The sequence below is a fragment of the Galeopterus variegatus genome, unplaced genomic scaffold (genome assembly GCF_000696425.1).
Source record: "Galeopterus variegatus unplaced genomic scaffold, G_variegatus-3.0.2 Scaffold6219, whole genome shotgun sequence".
Lineage (NCBI taxonomy): Eukaryota > Metazoa > Chordata > Mammalia > Dermoptera > Cynocephalidae > Galeopterus > Galeopterus variegatus.
The window spans coordinates 112,151-127,919 of NW_007732330.1; the positions used below are offsets into that span (position 1 = coordinate 112,151).

The window sequence follows — 15,769 nt, forward strand, 5'->3', positions numbered from 1 at the left end:
ATTTCTGTGACTGTTTGTTTAATGTCTGTCTCTCTCCTTGCCTTCCCAGAAGTCAGTTCCAAAAACTCAGGGACCTTGAGTGCATGTCTGCCTTTCTGTCCACAGTCCCTAACTCACAGTGTCTGATGCACGTAAGCCATCAAAAAAACATTTGGACTTCATGTTGGGCTGAAACCTCCAAGAGGCAGAACACAGAAGCTGCTAGACTGTGAGGATTGTGTGGGGTGTGGCCCGGCACCCCTCCTGTTGTCTCCTGTGGGTCACTGGCCTGCCAGGGGCCCTGCGATGAGCGAGTTGAGGCAGTGAGGAAACGGGTGCTGGGTCTTGCTGGGAGTAGCAAGGCCACACCGCACAAAAGCTTACAGGATGGAAATGACTATGGCTCTTTGGAAAACACAGTCTGCCACAAGCTGGATCCCGGTGCCAAGTAGTGTCACCAGGACGGTGTATCAATGCATCATTCTGGCTCCATTCTCAAGGAGCCTTTCTTGCCTTTACCTCACTGTCTGCCCAGAAGCACCACGTTTCCATTTTGTCAGCTGAGCCCTCCCTGGACCAGGCCCGTGATTCTGATGGGCCCGTCCTGAGCTAGCCCAGGGTGTGGTCAGCCCACCTAAAATGAGAAAATGAGAGTGGGAGGGGTAGATCTCCAAGGCACATTGAGCTGCTGTGACCGGATGAGGAGCATGGGTGCTGGACAGGTGGACACACCTCAAGCATCTCACCTTCCCTGACTTTCTACTTCCTTGGCCTTTGGGTCATGCTCTTGCATGGTGCAGAGTCTGTGGGCCTGGGAAGAGCTGCTCCTGCACACTGTCTCCATGGGAAGGGTTGTATATCACAGTGGTTACGAAAGCAGACTCCGGATCCAGACTGCCTGGGTTCTGACTTGTCACTGACTAGCTGTGTGACCTTGGGCAAGTTACATAACCTCTCTGTGTTACAGTTTTCTCATACGTGAAATGGGGACAATAATAAGTAAGTAAAAGTCTCTGCACAGTCTCATTAATGCTGTAAGTCATACTTTTCTTTATAAAGAGCTCTTTCCATATTATGGGAATTAACTTCTTGTCTGTTACATGTATTAGAAATATTTTTCCCTAGATTGTTTTTTGTCTTTTGAATTTGTTGTGGTAAACTTAACAGGTGTGTGCTCAACTTCAGTCTTTTCTGTGACTTCCGGATTTTTGTTTTCCCTTTTTTGTGTTTTGAGAAAGACCTTTCCTCATTTTATTTTTAGAATGTATTAGGATTTGATGCTCATAGCAAGAAAAAAGTATTGAATCAATTTGTCAGTGTTGTGCTTATTTCTTTTTCCTTCAGATTTTTCCTTCTTTGTATTGACAATCCAGGTCCATGAAGCAGAGCTCCTCAAAATGCTAATATTGAAGGCACATTGAGAACCTTCTGACACTCTGTGAAGACACAAACTGACATTTAAACACAGGCTGTTCCTCAGCTAGAAGCAGTTGCTTTGCAGGTTGAATTAACTGGAACGAAAAGCATGGCTCACAAGCCCATGGCTCACCTTCCAGCTGCCCTTACCTAATGTCACGTGGAATTTTTTATTTTTATTTTTCTTCCTGGATAGAAATACATTTGGCTGAGACAGGATCATTTTATATTGAGTGAAAGGAATTTTTAAATGCAACAAAGTTTTTGGAAAAAACGGACTTCCAAGAATCCTACTGGGAATTCGTTTCATAACAAACATTTCACAATGTGCTGTGTTCGTTTCTCTATGAAACTGGTTGTTTCTGAGCATGCAGAAACACAGTGGGAGGGCTTGGGCTTTTCTGGCCTCAGCACTGCCAGAGCACGAGACAGAAGTGGTAGAAGCCATCTGTAACCTCATTTGAAGATAAGGTCTAAAGTCTAAATTTGATGCCGTTTATATAAATAAGGCCCAGGGCAAATGTGCCTCTACCCTCTCCCTGTCTCCCACCCCTGCCCACACTCTCGTGGGCCTGTTTCAATCACCTCTGGGCATGGGTCCCCTGTCAGCATCACTGAGGCTCTCTCACCACAGCGCCCCAGTCAGGTTGGGAGGAGGGAGGCAACTGCATTTATTTTCAGCTTTTTTTAGACACAGAGTCCACGCAGGTGGCTAGCTTAGAACACATGCACATGTAGTTTACTTACACAGAAAGAAAGGCCAGGTGGGCAAATGTTACTAGAGGCAGAGAAGTAGAACAGAAGCAGTCAGAGCTCCAAAGTGTAATGATGGGGGGGTANCTAGAGGCAGAGAAGTAGAACAGAAGCAGTCAGAGCTCCAAAGTGTAATGATGGGGGGGTAGGGGGATGGGGGACCCCTAAAATGCAGTGAGCCTCCAGCCATTACTGCCCCTTCAGCGAGGGTGGGCCCCGTGGCCTGCGTGTACTAGAGGCAGAGAAGTAGAACAGAAGCAGTCAGAGCTCCAAAGTGTAATGATGGGGGGGTAAGGGGATGGGGGACCCCTAAAATGCAGTGAGCCTCCAGCCATTACTGCCCCTTCAGCGAGGGTGGGCCCCGTGGCCTGCGTGTCTGGGATAGGGGTGTCACCATCAGGAGCTGGGCTGGCTCTTCATGCTCCCTCTGCTTCCAGTGACAGAGGGAGTGACTTACCAGCTAATAGACCCGCCTGTGCACACTAACATTTGTAGCAAGGACCATCAACCCACATGGAACACCGCCTTCACCCCCGCATGGAGCCCGGGTCAGGACTTATTAAGAATCTGTAGACTGGGTGTCTTGTAAAAAGGGCCAGTGTCTCTGTGTGCCTCACGGTGTCCCTCCATTGGAAATGAACAGTCACAGACATCACAATCCTTGAAAGCGTTCTTCCTCTTTGACAAGAAAGTCCCTGGTGGGAATTTACTCTAAAGCATATAGTCTGAGATGTGCAAGAAAACTTAGCTTTAATTTCTGTTTGAAAATTTCTTCAAAAAGTTAAAGAAATCCTTACAACCCAGCAATAGGAGGGTCTAAAAAATTGTGGTACCTGTTTAGAATATAATGATGTGCAGCTGTACAAATGACAACGTGAAAGGGTATTTATGGACATTGGAGGAAATTCATGATGTAGGAAGATTTAAAATAGATGTTGTTTATAAACCAGTATGCCTGAGGTGGTTCCTTTCTTTGTAAGATATATTTCCAAAAGAGACTTCAGAAGGCGGTACTACAATGACGTGTCTGGACAGATACGAGGAGTGAGAACAGAATGCTGTGGGCATTGACATTTGCACGCTCGTAGTCGGACAGCCTGGCTGTACATCCAGTCTCAATCAGTCACTGGTTTAGTGGCCTTTGGCAAACTAGCCTCCGTTTCTTCATCTGTGTAATGGGGACGATAACAGAGTTTTGATATTATTTAAAAGAAGGTAATTCATTTAATACTCTGAGAAAAGTGCCTGGTTCTTAGTGATCCCTTAATCAATATTAGCTAATATTATTGTCTGTGTTTTTTTGAATAGAACATACATTGCCCTTAGAATGAGAAAAAATGCTTTTTAAATGAAAAATAAAAACCAGAGAAGACTGGCTTCTTCTGAGAAGTGAAGTCCCCTCTGCTTTCTATCAGTAACTGACCCAATGCCTTTCCTCTCCTCAGGGGTGACATTTTCTTTTTTCTGGAAGACACAAGGAGAACAGTCCAGACCAATCCCTTCTGCTTATGGGGGACAGGTCATTTCCGACGGGTTCAAAGTTTGCTCCAGTGGCGGCAAAGGCTCTGTGGAACTGTACACACGTGATAATTCAATGACGTGGGAGGCCACCTTCAACCCACCAGGTGAGGGATGTCACCAGCCTTGGGAAGTCCTGCTTGGAGGAGCTGGACGAGGTGAATCCTCGCTGATGGTGGGAGGCTGAGGAGCCCAGCACAGCAGCAGGAGCCCCGCCCACAAGCTCCTCTCTCCAAAGGGTCGCTTGGGAGGGTGTACCGGGAAGGGGGGGGACTTAATGTGGGATTAGAGTCTGGGTTCCAATGACCGTGTCTAACTGTATGCCTACACCAAGTCTCAGTTTTCACGTCTGTGAAGTGGACATGATATTAATGGTACCTCACGGTATGGGGGAAGTTAAATGGAATCTTGCATGCAAAGTTCGGGCTCTGGTTAAATTTCTCCTTTTTTCCCTTCTGCTCTCTTTTCTTCTTCCTGCTCCTCTTCCTCCTCCTCCTTCTAGTGGCATAGAGTTGAAATTGTTTAACATATGATGAGAAAAGGCTTTTGGGAGAGAGGCTGAAGATCCAGGGAAAAGAAGGATGGGCTGGAGTACAAGGCGCTGGGGCGTGAGTGGTCTTGGATGAAGGGGGGATGCTCTGGACAAGTGGGGAGCGACCTGGGTCTGTGCATGTGGCTGCATTTGCAGGTGCGTGTTGCGACGTTAATGCAGTTCTGTCTAATGATTGCTATCCTCTCTGTGGCATGGTGTTCATCGCTGGGCATGAGGTCAGAGGTGTGGAGCAGGACGCTGTGAAAGGTCTGCAGTGGACACAGGAGATGAGTCAGAGGTGACCAGTGACACAGAAGATTCCAGGGTCTCTGGAGGTACGGCCCCACTGGGGCTGGAGACTAGTAATGGAAGGGCAGAGGTGGAGAGTGCAGGATCAAGACCTGCAATGGTCTCCTCCAGTAGGAAATGCCATCTTCAAAATATTTAAAGAAAATTTATTTTCTGGCCCATTTAAGGGAGGCTGCAGAGCTCAGCTCTTAAAAAGCATAGACTCTAGAGCCAAAGAATCTGGCTCAAGTCTCAGCTCTGCACCTCGGTAGCTGTGTGAACCCGGGCACCTTACTCCACCTCCATTTGCCTCAGTTTCCTCATTCATATTACCGATGTCACTTCATGGGGTGATTGTGAGGATTCAGGGAGGTAACACACAGGAAGACTCTGGAATTGTGGCACTGAGTGCATTCGCTTTATTCTGTCGGTGCTCTCCTTGTACATGCTCAGGCCAGGCTTGTACCTCCACCCTGCAAAAGTGGGAAAATTCAAAGAACATATACTTTGAGTTTGCCCTCTTGATTTCCAAGGCCAGAAATCATCTCGGCCCCTCCTATCTCCAGGCAGAACTCTCTGGACCTTGTCCACATCTCTTATCATGTTCCACTTGCCATTAGAGTTTCAGAGTTTGGTGTGAAAGTCTTATCTCCCTGCTTTTTGGGGCTAGTGGGACAGACATTGGCAGTATCAGGCATCTTGTAGGTTCTTTGAACTTGAACATGATCTAAGATATAGTCTGCTGAGCTCTGACTGTTTTTCCACCCAGGGAAATGGGGAGAATTGTAAACATTTTTGCCTGGAGATATGTTCTTTATGTTGATGGGACTTGCTATTCTTGCTTTCAAACTCAAGGGCAGTAAAATACTTTGGACCTATTTAGGATCCAGGTGTTCTCCAGCAACTCAAAATTATCAGAAATTTGCACAATCTTGAGCAAGAAGCTCTGATGGGGTGATGTGAGATGACCAGGTATCTGGAGGTGACGTGTGTCCTTTAAAAAGTTGCCCCGTTCCTTCCAGCAGGAAGCCTGTGAGGATGTCTTAACACAAATGCTTGCAAAACAGAAGGGGCCCCGTCAAAGTCTTATGAACATGCTTCCTGTTGAGAAGCATGGTTCTCGTGCCAGAGAGGAGAGTAACACAAAAGCTCCTGGCAGAGGTTCCTGCATGAGCCAGGAGGTTGGTTTGGCCCACCAAGTCACCACGGTGTTGGTTAATAGGACTCAGTCTATGTTAGAGCAGAGAGAAGAGGTGGACACCCCAGCCCGTGGGCTGAATCAGACCTCAGATAGGTTTTATGGTCACGCACTGTGGTTGCCTAGGCAGTACTTTTCAAAAAATGTTTTAAATGAATTATAACCATTAGTTATGATTTCATTTTAAAATTCAGATTTCTCAAATTCTCTTGGAAATTAAAAAAGAAACTGGCAACATGAGGCCTTTATCTCTTGTGTTAATGATAGGTGGGGGTGAGCGGGGGCTTCCTCCTCTGATGGGGCAGCCACCCCGAGTGCACCATAGTTAGCACAGAACAAAGTCTGCAGGGAGAGCAGGGTGCTGTGCTTGCCTTCTCCCCAGTCCCCGCAGACCATGTGTGCAGGCATGTATCGCTGATGGGGTTTGTTACAGACTTTATTTTTCAGAGAAGTTTTAGGTTCACAGCAAGATTGTGTGCAAAGTATAGAGATTTCCCGTATACCTCCTGCCCCCACATGTACAACCTCTCCCACTACCAACATCCCCCACTGGAGTGGCACATTCGTTACAATTAATGAAACCATATCAACACATCACTATTACCTAAAGTCCATAGTTTACCCTGGGGTTCACTCTTGCTATTGCACATCTTACAGGTTTGGACAAACGTATAATGACGTGTCCACCAGTATAGTATCGCACAGAATAGTTTCACTGCCCTAAAAATCCTCTGTGCTCCACCTAATCACTATTACCTAAAGTCCATAGTTTACCCTGGGGTTCACTCTTGCTATTGCACATCTTACGGGTTTGGACAAACGTATAATGACGTGTCCACCATTATAGTATCGCACAGAATAGTTTCACTGCCCTAAAAATCCTCTGTGCTCCACCTGGTCATCCCTCCCTCCCCTTGACCCATGCCAAACCACTGATCTAGGTACTGTCTCTATAGTTGTGCCTTTTCCAGAATGTCATGTAGTTGGAATCATACACCATGTAGCCTTTACAGATTGTCTTCTTTCATTTTCTAATATCTATATCTAATATATTTCATATATATATATATATATCATATAGTTGGAATCACACAGTCTGTAGCCTTCTCGGACTGGCTTCTTTAACTTAGAATATATGATTTAAGATGTCTCCATGTCTTTCCATGGCTTGATGGCTCATTTTTTTTTAGTGCTGAATAAAATATATGATTTAAGATGTCTCCATGTCTTTCCATGGCTTGATGGCTCATTTTTTTTTAGTGCTGAATAATAATCCATTGTCTGGATGTACCACATTCTCCTATTAAAGATGACCTGTATTGCTTTCGAGTTTTGGCCATTATGAACAAAGCTGTTAAAAACATCCATGTGGAGGTTTTTGTGCAAATAGAAGTTTTCAACTCATTTGGGTAAATACCAAGGAGCATGATTGCTGGATCACATGGTAAGAGTATATTTAGTTTTGTAAGAAACTGCCAAACTGTCTTCCAAAGTGGCTGCACCATTTTGTATCCCCACCAGCAGTAAATGAGCATTCCTGCTGCTCCGTGTCCTTGTCGCATTTGGTGTTATCAGTGTCCTGGATTTTGGTCACTCTAATAGTGTGTAGCAGTATCTTATTGTTTTAATTTGCTATTCCCTAATGAAATATGATGTTGAACATGTTTTCATATGCTTATTTGCCATCTGTATATCTTCTTTAGTGAGGTGTCTATTCAGAGCTTTCACTCATTTTTTAATTGAGTTGTTTTCTTATTGTTGAGTTTTAAGAGTTCTTTGTATATTTTGTATAACAGTCCTTTATCAAATGTCTTTTGCAAATATTTTCTCTCTGTCTTTTCCTTCTCTTGACAGTCTTTCACAGAGCAGAAAATTTTAATTTTAAAAAAGTCCAGATCATCAATTCTTTCATAGATTGTGACTTTGGTGTTATATCTAAAAAGTAATAACCAAACCCAGGGTCATTTAGATTTCATTCTGTTACTTCTAGGAATTTTATAGCTTTGTGTTTTACATTTAGATCTATTATCCATTTTGAATTAATTTTTGTGATGGTGTAAGGGTCCATGTCTAGATTAATATTTTTTTCTTTTTTTTGCATGTGGCTATCTAGTTCTTCTAGCACTGTTGGTTGAAAAGATTGTCTTTGTTCCGTTGTGTTACCTTTGTGCCTTTGTCAAAGATCAGTTGACAGTATTTGTGCTGGTTTACCTCTGGGCTGTCTATTGTATTCCACTGATAGGTATATATATATATCTATCAGTGGAATATATATATATATATATTTACCTCTGGGCTGTCTATTGTATTCCACTGATAGATAGATATATCTATCTATCAGTGGAATATATATATATATAATTTTTTTTCCCCAATACCACATTGTCTTGATTACCATAGCTTTATAGTGAAACTTGAAGTTAGGTGGTGTCAGTCCCCCAAGTTTGTTTTTTCTTCGTGTTGGTTGTGCTGGATCTTTTGTCTTTCCTTTAGTATCTTTAGAGCCTTTAGAATCAGTTTGTCAATATCCACAAAATAACTTGCTGGGATTTTGATTGGGACTATTTTGAATATATAGACAAATTTGGGAAGAACTGACATCTTGGCAATATTGAGTCTTCCTATCCACGTACATGGAATATCTCTCCATTTATTTAGTTCTTGTTTAATTTCTTTCATTAGAGTTTTGTAGTTTTCCACATATTGATCTTATACCTAAGTATCTCTTTTTCTTTCTTTGGTGCTAATGTAAATTTTTAAAAATTAATTAATTAGTAATGTGTGTTTTGATTTCAAATTCCACCTGTTCATTGCTGGTATATAGGAAAGTGATTGGCAACTTTTTTTTTTAATTGACACATTGTAATTGTATATATTTATGGGATACAGTTTAATGTTTCAATACATGTATGTGTTGTATAATGACCAAATCAGTGTAGTTAGTGTATCCATCACCTCGTGCACTTATCATTTCTTTGTGATGAGAACATTCAAAAGCCTGTCTTCTGGCTATTTTTTTAATATACCATACCTTACTGCTAACCATAGTCACCCTGCTGTGCAGTAGAACACCAGAACTTATTTCCCCTGACTTTTGTATATTTACTTTGTATCCTGCGATCCTGCAATACTTGCTTATCAGTTTCAGGAGGTTTTTGTTGTTGTTGTTGTTTTGTCAGTTGTTTTGTGTTTTCTACATAGACGATAATACCATCTGTGAACAAAGATGATTTTATTGCATCCTCCTCATTCGGTATACTGTTTATTTACTTTTATTGCCTTATTGCATTAGTTAGGACTTCCATTACAGTGTCGAAAAGGATTTGTGAGAGGGAATGTCCTTGCCTCATTTCTGGCCATTTCAGCTAGGCTTATGGTCAGATTGGTCGGTGCTTGTGCCTTGCCTTTTTTTCAAGGGTTTTGTCCCCTTTGCCTGTAGGCATTTAAATTTGTGACTCCTGTGTTAAAGTAGCAAAGGGCCTCCTTGAACTGCTTTTGGAATTTTGGGGACTGGGACAAAAATTTTTCCTGTGCTCCAAAGGATTGAGGAAAGTCAGATCTGTGTGATGACCTGTATTAGGACAAGGCTCACAGTGACTGACCCTCTTAAGGAAGTGGCTGTGCTGGTGCTTACTTTGATCTTCCCTGACATTGCCTTTTTTTTTTTTTTTTGAGTGGGGGGGTGGGGGTGGCTGGCCAGTATGAGGATCCAAACCCTTGACCTTGGTGTTAGAAAGCCACTCTCTAACCAACTGAGGTAACCGGCCAGCCCAGATGTGCTCAAACACAGAAAAACACATTCATGAGGAGCTCATTCCTGCAGACTCAGAATGGTGACCTTTGCTCTTTTCCAGGTCCCTACTGGACTCATGTCCTGTTCACATGGAAATCTAAGGAGGGTCTGAAAGTTTACATCAATGGGACCCTGAGCACCTCTGATCCAAGTGGAAAAGTGTCTCATGCCTACGGGGAGCCCAATGTCAACCTGGTGATAGGATCTGAGCAGGACCAGACCAAGCGTTATGAGAACAGAGCTTTTGATGAGTTCATCATCTGGGAGCGGGCCCTGACTCCGGATGAGATTGCGATGTACTTCACAGCTGCCACTGGTCAGTGAGTGTGCAAGGCAATGGCCAGGTCTGGTGTCTGCCCTGCCACCGCCCCCCACCCCCCCGCCGCTGCCACCAGCATTTCTCTTCTCCCCAGTCTCCTGATAATAGCAGTCAGCGCTGCAGGCATGAGATGTGTCCCAATGAACCTTACCAAATATAGTTGTTTTTAGAACACCTGTTCCCTAAGATAGAGGAGTTAATAATTTACCAGAAACCCACTGAGATTAATATTCTGGCACTTATTATCACAGAGTTATAAGGTGTATGTGATGGTTATTATAGGCGGCTTTGGATAGCAAATATTCCAGGTCCATCAGTGCATTTGATCAGCAAATGTTTACTGTGAGCCTCCCACATACAAGACTCTCTAATGTGCCCTTAGAGAGCCCAAGGATGCCCTGTTTCTGCTCAGCACAGAGCAGTTGTTCAGGGCAGGGACCTGTGGGCAGGTGGACCAGGATTCAGATCTTCAGTCTACCATGATGAGCCATGGGACTTTGGGATATCACTCTTTAAAACTTGAGGTAAAATTCATATGATATCCAGTTAACCACTTTTAAAGTGTGCAATTCAGTGGCATTTAGTTAATTCAAAATGTTGCACAACCAGCATCTCTATCTAGTTTCAAAACATTTTCATTTCCCCAAAGGGAGACTCTGTACCCATTAAGAGTCATTCCCCATTCTCTGCTCCTGCTAGCCCCAGCAACCATTAATCTACTCTCTCTATGGATTTGCATGTCCTGATAGTCTATATAAATAGAATCATAAAATGTGTGACGTTTTGTGTCTTAATCTCTCAAATCACAGTTTTTTTTCCTCTGTCAAATGGAGGAAAACAATACCACCTGCTCTCCTGGGGGGTGCTGTGAAGATGACATGGGACAAGGTGTGTGAGGCCATTAGCACAATGCCATGGGGCAAGTTTTCAGTAGACATTAGCTGTTGTAAAAATTAATATTCATTTTCCCCCTACAATTCTACTTTCATTTTGCCTTCAAGTGAGTGTACTATTTTTTACTTTCATGTGAAATAACCTGCCAAAAAGTGGCAGTCACCATGTAGGCACCTTGCAAACATCTGGTTGGCCACAGCACTGACTTTTGGCTCAGCAGGACCAGGACCAGGAGGTGAAAGCATGGGTTGCAGACCCCAGCCTGCTCTTGCTCAGGCTCTGACCTTGAGTCCCTCAGTTGTAAGGTTCTATTGATTGAATGAGAGAAAACCCAACTCAAAATACTGCAACCAAGAAAGATTTTTTTTTTCCCATTTCACACAATGGAAACTCTGGGGGAGAATTAGCTTTGGAACCAGTTTGATCCAGGTGCTCAGATGATGTCTTTCATGAGTCAATTACCGTGGTTGCGGGTGTAGACTATGCTGACTGGCTGAGGCCTGGGTCATAGCCCATGCTTGAAATGGTAGTGAGGTCAGTCTCATCCAAAACACACGGAGAAGAGGGGATTCCCTAAAGGACGATCAGGTTGCTAAAAGGAGCAGATGCCTTGCAGGCAAAAGTGTCCATTGCAGCCTTTGAAGTTATATCTTCCAACCTCTACCCCAAATAATGGAATTTATTCCCTTTCACAGAAGTGACATAAGGACAAAATAGAGTGTCCTTTGGAAGAAAAAAAAGATATCAATCTATTGCATTTTATTGCCTAGGATCCATACAGTTGTCACTTTGTAACCAATATATCACTTGTATGTGTGTTATGGAAAGCCTCAGACAAATCCTCCTTCCTGGTGGTTTACTGTTTTAGTAACATCAGGAAGAAGTGTCATTGTTTCTCGTTCTTGTAGTTATCACAACAAACCCTAGTCATCATCAGGACATCTCTGGCCCTCTGCACTTGGTGAAGGTGACATCCGATTCTTTGGGGGATTCAGGAGGGTTGTTCTATTAACACTACGTCTCCTGGGGAGTGCACACCCTGTACTATTCTTGAGCCAGAACTGCATCCATCGGAATCCAATGCCACCAGCGATTTGGTTCTAAAGACAGGGTGTAATGTACAGCATGTATAGGGAGAATGATCCTTGAAGTCCCAAGAGGCCCTGTGTGGGACCTCTGCTTAACCACTGCTGAGTTAGTCCAACACAGTCGGATTAGGGCAGCTATGCGCAGACCAATGACTGGAGTTGAAATCTCTCCCGCTTTCAGCCAGCCGGGGGACTGGTGGGGCTGTGGCCACAGGAGAAGGTAGAACCTATCATTTTTGTAAAGATCTGTCTGCACTTGAAGCTGTGCTGGCACTGCAGGTGCCCAGAGGGGATGATTCTCTGAGTGACATGTCCAGAGCAGATGCCCTCTTCTAATCCCATTAGCCAGAGCAGGTGCTATTTTCTGATCGATCTGTCCAGATGGGGTGGCCTTTTCTGATTCATACAAAGGTGGAATGTTGACCATCTGTCACCCTGGCCAGGTTCCCGCTCCCTGCACTGGAATGGACAGCAGCTCTTCTGCAGAGAACCAGAGGAAGTGGAAGACTTGTGTTCTGCACCACGCAATTTGAAAGCAAATTTCTGTGAGCACTAGAAATGCTCACATAATGAAACAGTCTGAAGACATGGCAGATTCTCATCTCTCATTTCAGTCACCCATGGTCATCACTGACAAGGGTGGGCAGGATTGCAGGACTGATTTTCATCATCACTTTATTTCATATTTTCAATATGAATTTCAATATGAATTCGGTTTTCATGTTCACTTTAGTTTGTGCACTCACATGAGTTCACTGTGAACATGACGGGACTTCTTTATAACTCCTTGGCACCTGAGGAGTGAATGTCACTCTGACTTGGAGAACACAGTGGTTTGGGGTCCAGTTCTGCAGGCAGCATCACACCTTCAGCATTCACCAGCCACCCCGCCTCACCCAAACCCAGGAGGCAGTCACTCCTGCAGCCAGCAAGGGGTGATGATGTTATTTCCTCAGGTCACTCAAAGCAACTTTGAGAGATTTTCCAAAAATGAAGTAGAATATCTCATTAAGTCTGTGTTCTCATCAGGAAATAGTCGGATTAGAAATAGTAGGATTAGAAGTAGATGGTGAGCAGGCAGAGAACAGCAAGTCAGCGGTTAACCTTTGGTCTTGACCATCTTCATTATTTGTAATGATTCATAAGTAACCACATGGAATCCAGAGTAGAAACAGTAACTGGAATCCTGGGGTGGGAGGGCACAGGAGTACGGTCTCCCCGCCACTTTGTGGGGGTCCATCCTCACTTCGTCTATATCTGAGGAAGAGTTTCCAGGTCTCCGTCTGTCCTGGCCCAGTGATCAACAACATTTTGTCTCTGATTAGTCTGGATGCAGATGAAGTCTATTTCTTTTGGTTCTTCATTTTATTTGAAATCGATAATACTCTATATAAAATCATCTCTTTATATGACAACTTGCATGAAGGGTGTTCGAAAGCAATTTAGAACATAAATGGAAAAATAATTTGACCTGAGAAAATCCATATAATATACCCATTAAGCTGATTTATTAGCTTAATAAATTTACCTTTCCAGCAACATTCCTACTCAAAACATTGTCAGGCTCTCTTGAATGTGTCTAAAGCTGGTAAATTTTTGAATAAGGATGGGCCTTCCTTAACGTGAAAATGATTTAGCTCTTAACAAGCATTATTTATCTTTTCCAGGAAAGCATGTTTTGTGGACTTCAACACCGTCAAGCTTCCTCATGACACCCACAGCAAACACCATGGTGAGCAGATACATTTTTCTGTTGCCTCCTTTTGTTGATGTCTTTTTGCATGGCCCATATGCCAGGAGAGTTGAAGTTCCATTAGGTGATGCGGGCTCTTTTATGGGCAGTGTAATATCTGGGAAGCGATAATAAAAGGAGAGGGAGAAATTTGGGTTCTAATTTTTGGTGACAAGAGTGACTGAAGATGAAACCCTCAGGTCCTTTCACCAGTAACCTCAGGTTTGTAAAAAGAGTAAACGAGGTCGTCAGGAACAAGTGATCGTTTCCCAGGGATGTCGGCACAGTGAGCGGGGCGGGAGGAGTTTTGGTGACAAGAGTGACTGAAGATGAAACCCTCAGGTCCTTTCACCAGTAACCTCAGGTTCGTAAAAAGAGTAAACGAGGTCGTCAGGAACAAGTGATCGTTTCCCAGGGATGTCGGCACAGTGAGCGGGGGCGGGAGGAACGGGAGGAGGAGCCTGTCTCGCGCTCAGCGTCTCTTTATGCTCTTTTCTTCTGATGTTGGACTAATTGGTTTAGGAAACGTTCCCCTCTGGAATTAGCATTTGTAATCAAATAACTTTTCTTCCTTGAGAACTTTAATAGCGACTGCACGGACTTTAAACCTTCTGCTGGAGTTCAAATCCTAGTTCTGCCACTTAATGTTTGCATAAGCCTTTCTGCGCTTAGTTTTATCTATTAAATGGCCACTTATTTTATACGGTTGTTGTGAACATGAAGTTAATACCTGCAAAATATTCACAAAAGTGCCTGGTATGTAGTAGTTGCTATACTATTATTACGCTGTAAAAAGCATTTGACCCAGAGTAGAGTAATTGAACTTCCATAGAATATCTTGGCTTTCATTCTTAGCGGGAACTAATGTCTCCAACTTCTTTTAGACACCCACAGATGCTTACCATCCCATCATAACCAACCTGACAGAGGAGAGAAAAAACTTCCAAAGCCCTGGGATTGTACTGAATTACCTTCAAAATATGTCCCTCAGCTTACCCAATAAGTCCCTCTCAGCAGAAACTGCATCGAATCTCACCAAGGTAAAGCTATTCTATGTTTGTGTCTGGGGGATCGGGGACCACACCCTGCCAGACCATGGGCCACCAATGTGTTTTGTTTGACCTACGTGGAGTTAAAAAACCCAGTACCCTTTACATGAAAGTCTGGATTTCAGGTTTCTCATGAACAAGCATATGGTGTTCATGGCCAGCTCTATATGGCTCAGTGCGACCTCCTTTAGCTTGGACTTGAGTCTTCATTTTGTTTTTCCAATGCCCAGCAAGTTACCTGGCCCCTGTAGGCATTTGGGTTTGCAAGTTCTGTTCTAAACTCTGCTGTCTCCTTGGCAACAGATAAAAGGTGAGGTTAAGTCATTGGAAGATTTAGCCATGGGTCCACAGACCACAGTCTGTACACAGTGGGAATTCCCAAAATTATCTAAAGCACTTAGTGGATGCAACATTTATGGCATTACGATCTAGATGCTTTCTTATTTTGCCCCTCAAAATACTTCCCAGGTCAAGGTGAAGGTGGATCATTGGCTTTTGTAGACTTGATATCTTCTATGTTGGTGGTAGGGCTCTTGGCTGCTGTAGAGACAGAAGTGGTATTTGAGACCGTCCAGTCTTGAAAGTACAACACAAAGGTTATGAGCAGGGTGGATGGAGCCCCACTGGCAGGCTGACCTTTGCTCTGCTGGTTACTGACCATGTGCCCTTCCTTGGTCAAGTGACTCAGCATCTCTTTGCCTCACTTGGCTCATTAAGACATGGAGGAGATGATAAGAGTGGCACCTCACTGGGGACTGAGTGGATTCCTGTGTGCACAGACCAGTGTCTGACACATGGAAAGCACTTTTTAAGGGTTCTTAATTCTTATGGTTTCCTTGCCGAAGACACCCACAGCGGCACATGAAAAACCGTGTTCTGTGAACATCTTCAAGGGGAGGGAGGCCCCGTTAGCCTTCCTGTCTAGATGAGAGAAGCAGGTTAGACTTCTGGGATTTCACTCGTTCATGGAACACGCTGGGTTCTGGGGATCCAGGATGACCAAGAACAGCTCCCTGTTTTCAAGAGGCTCAGGGTTGAGAGGGTAAAGACCAGACCACGGATTCTGGAAAGTTCTGTAAAGGAACATGCGCTGGCTGTGGGGACTCAGGCTCTGGAGTGGGACAGACCTGGTCTCGACCCCACCCCCATCAATCCCCAGCTCCATTCTTGGACTAGTTTTTAACCTCTGCAGGCCTCAGTTTTCCCAGGT

General features: G+C 44.0%; 1 protein-coding gene across 1 annotated transcript in view; it reads left to right on the forward strand.

Moving 5' to 3' along the window:
* Positions 1 to 15,769, forward strand: part of LOC103605993 (probable G-protein coupled receptor 133) — a gene marked incomplete at its 3' end in the record, with an annotated part of 52,095 nt that overhangs the window by 30,043 nt on the left and 6,283 nt on the right. The window contains exons 5-8 of the mRNA XM_008590588.1: positions 3,594 to 3,773; positions 9,539 to 9,793; positions 13,446 to 13,510; positions 14,395 to 14,550. Of these exons, the coding sequence (XP_008588810.1) occupies positions 3,594 to 3,773; positions 9,539 to 9,793; positions 13,446 to 13,510; positions 14,395 to 14,550 (656 nt within the window). The remainder of the gene's footprint in view (positions 1 to 3,593; positions 3,774 to 9,538; positions 9,794 to 13,445; positions 13,511 to 14,394; positions 14,551 to 15,769) is intronic.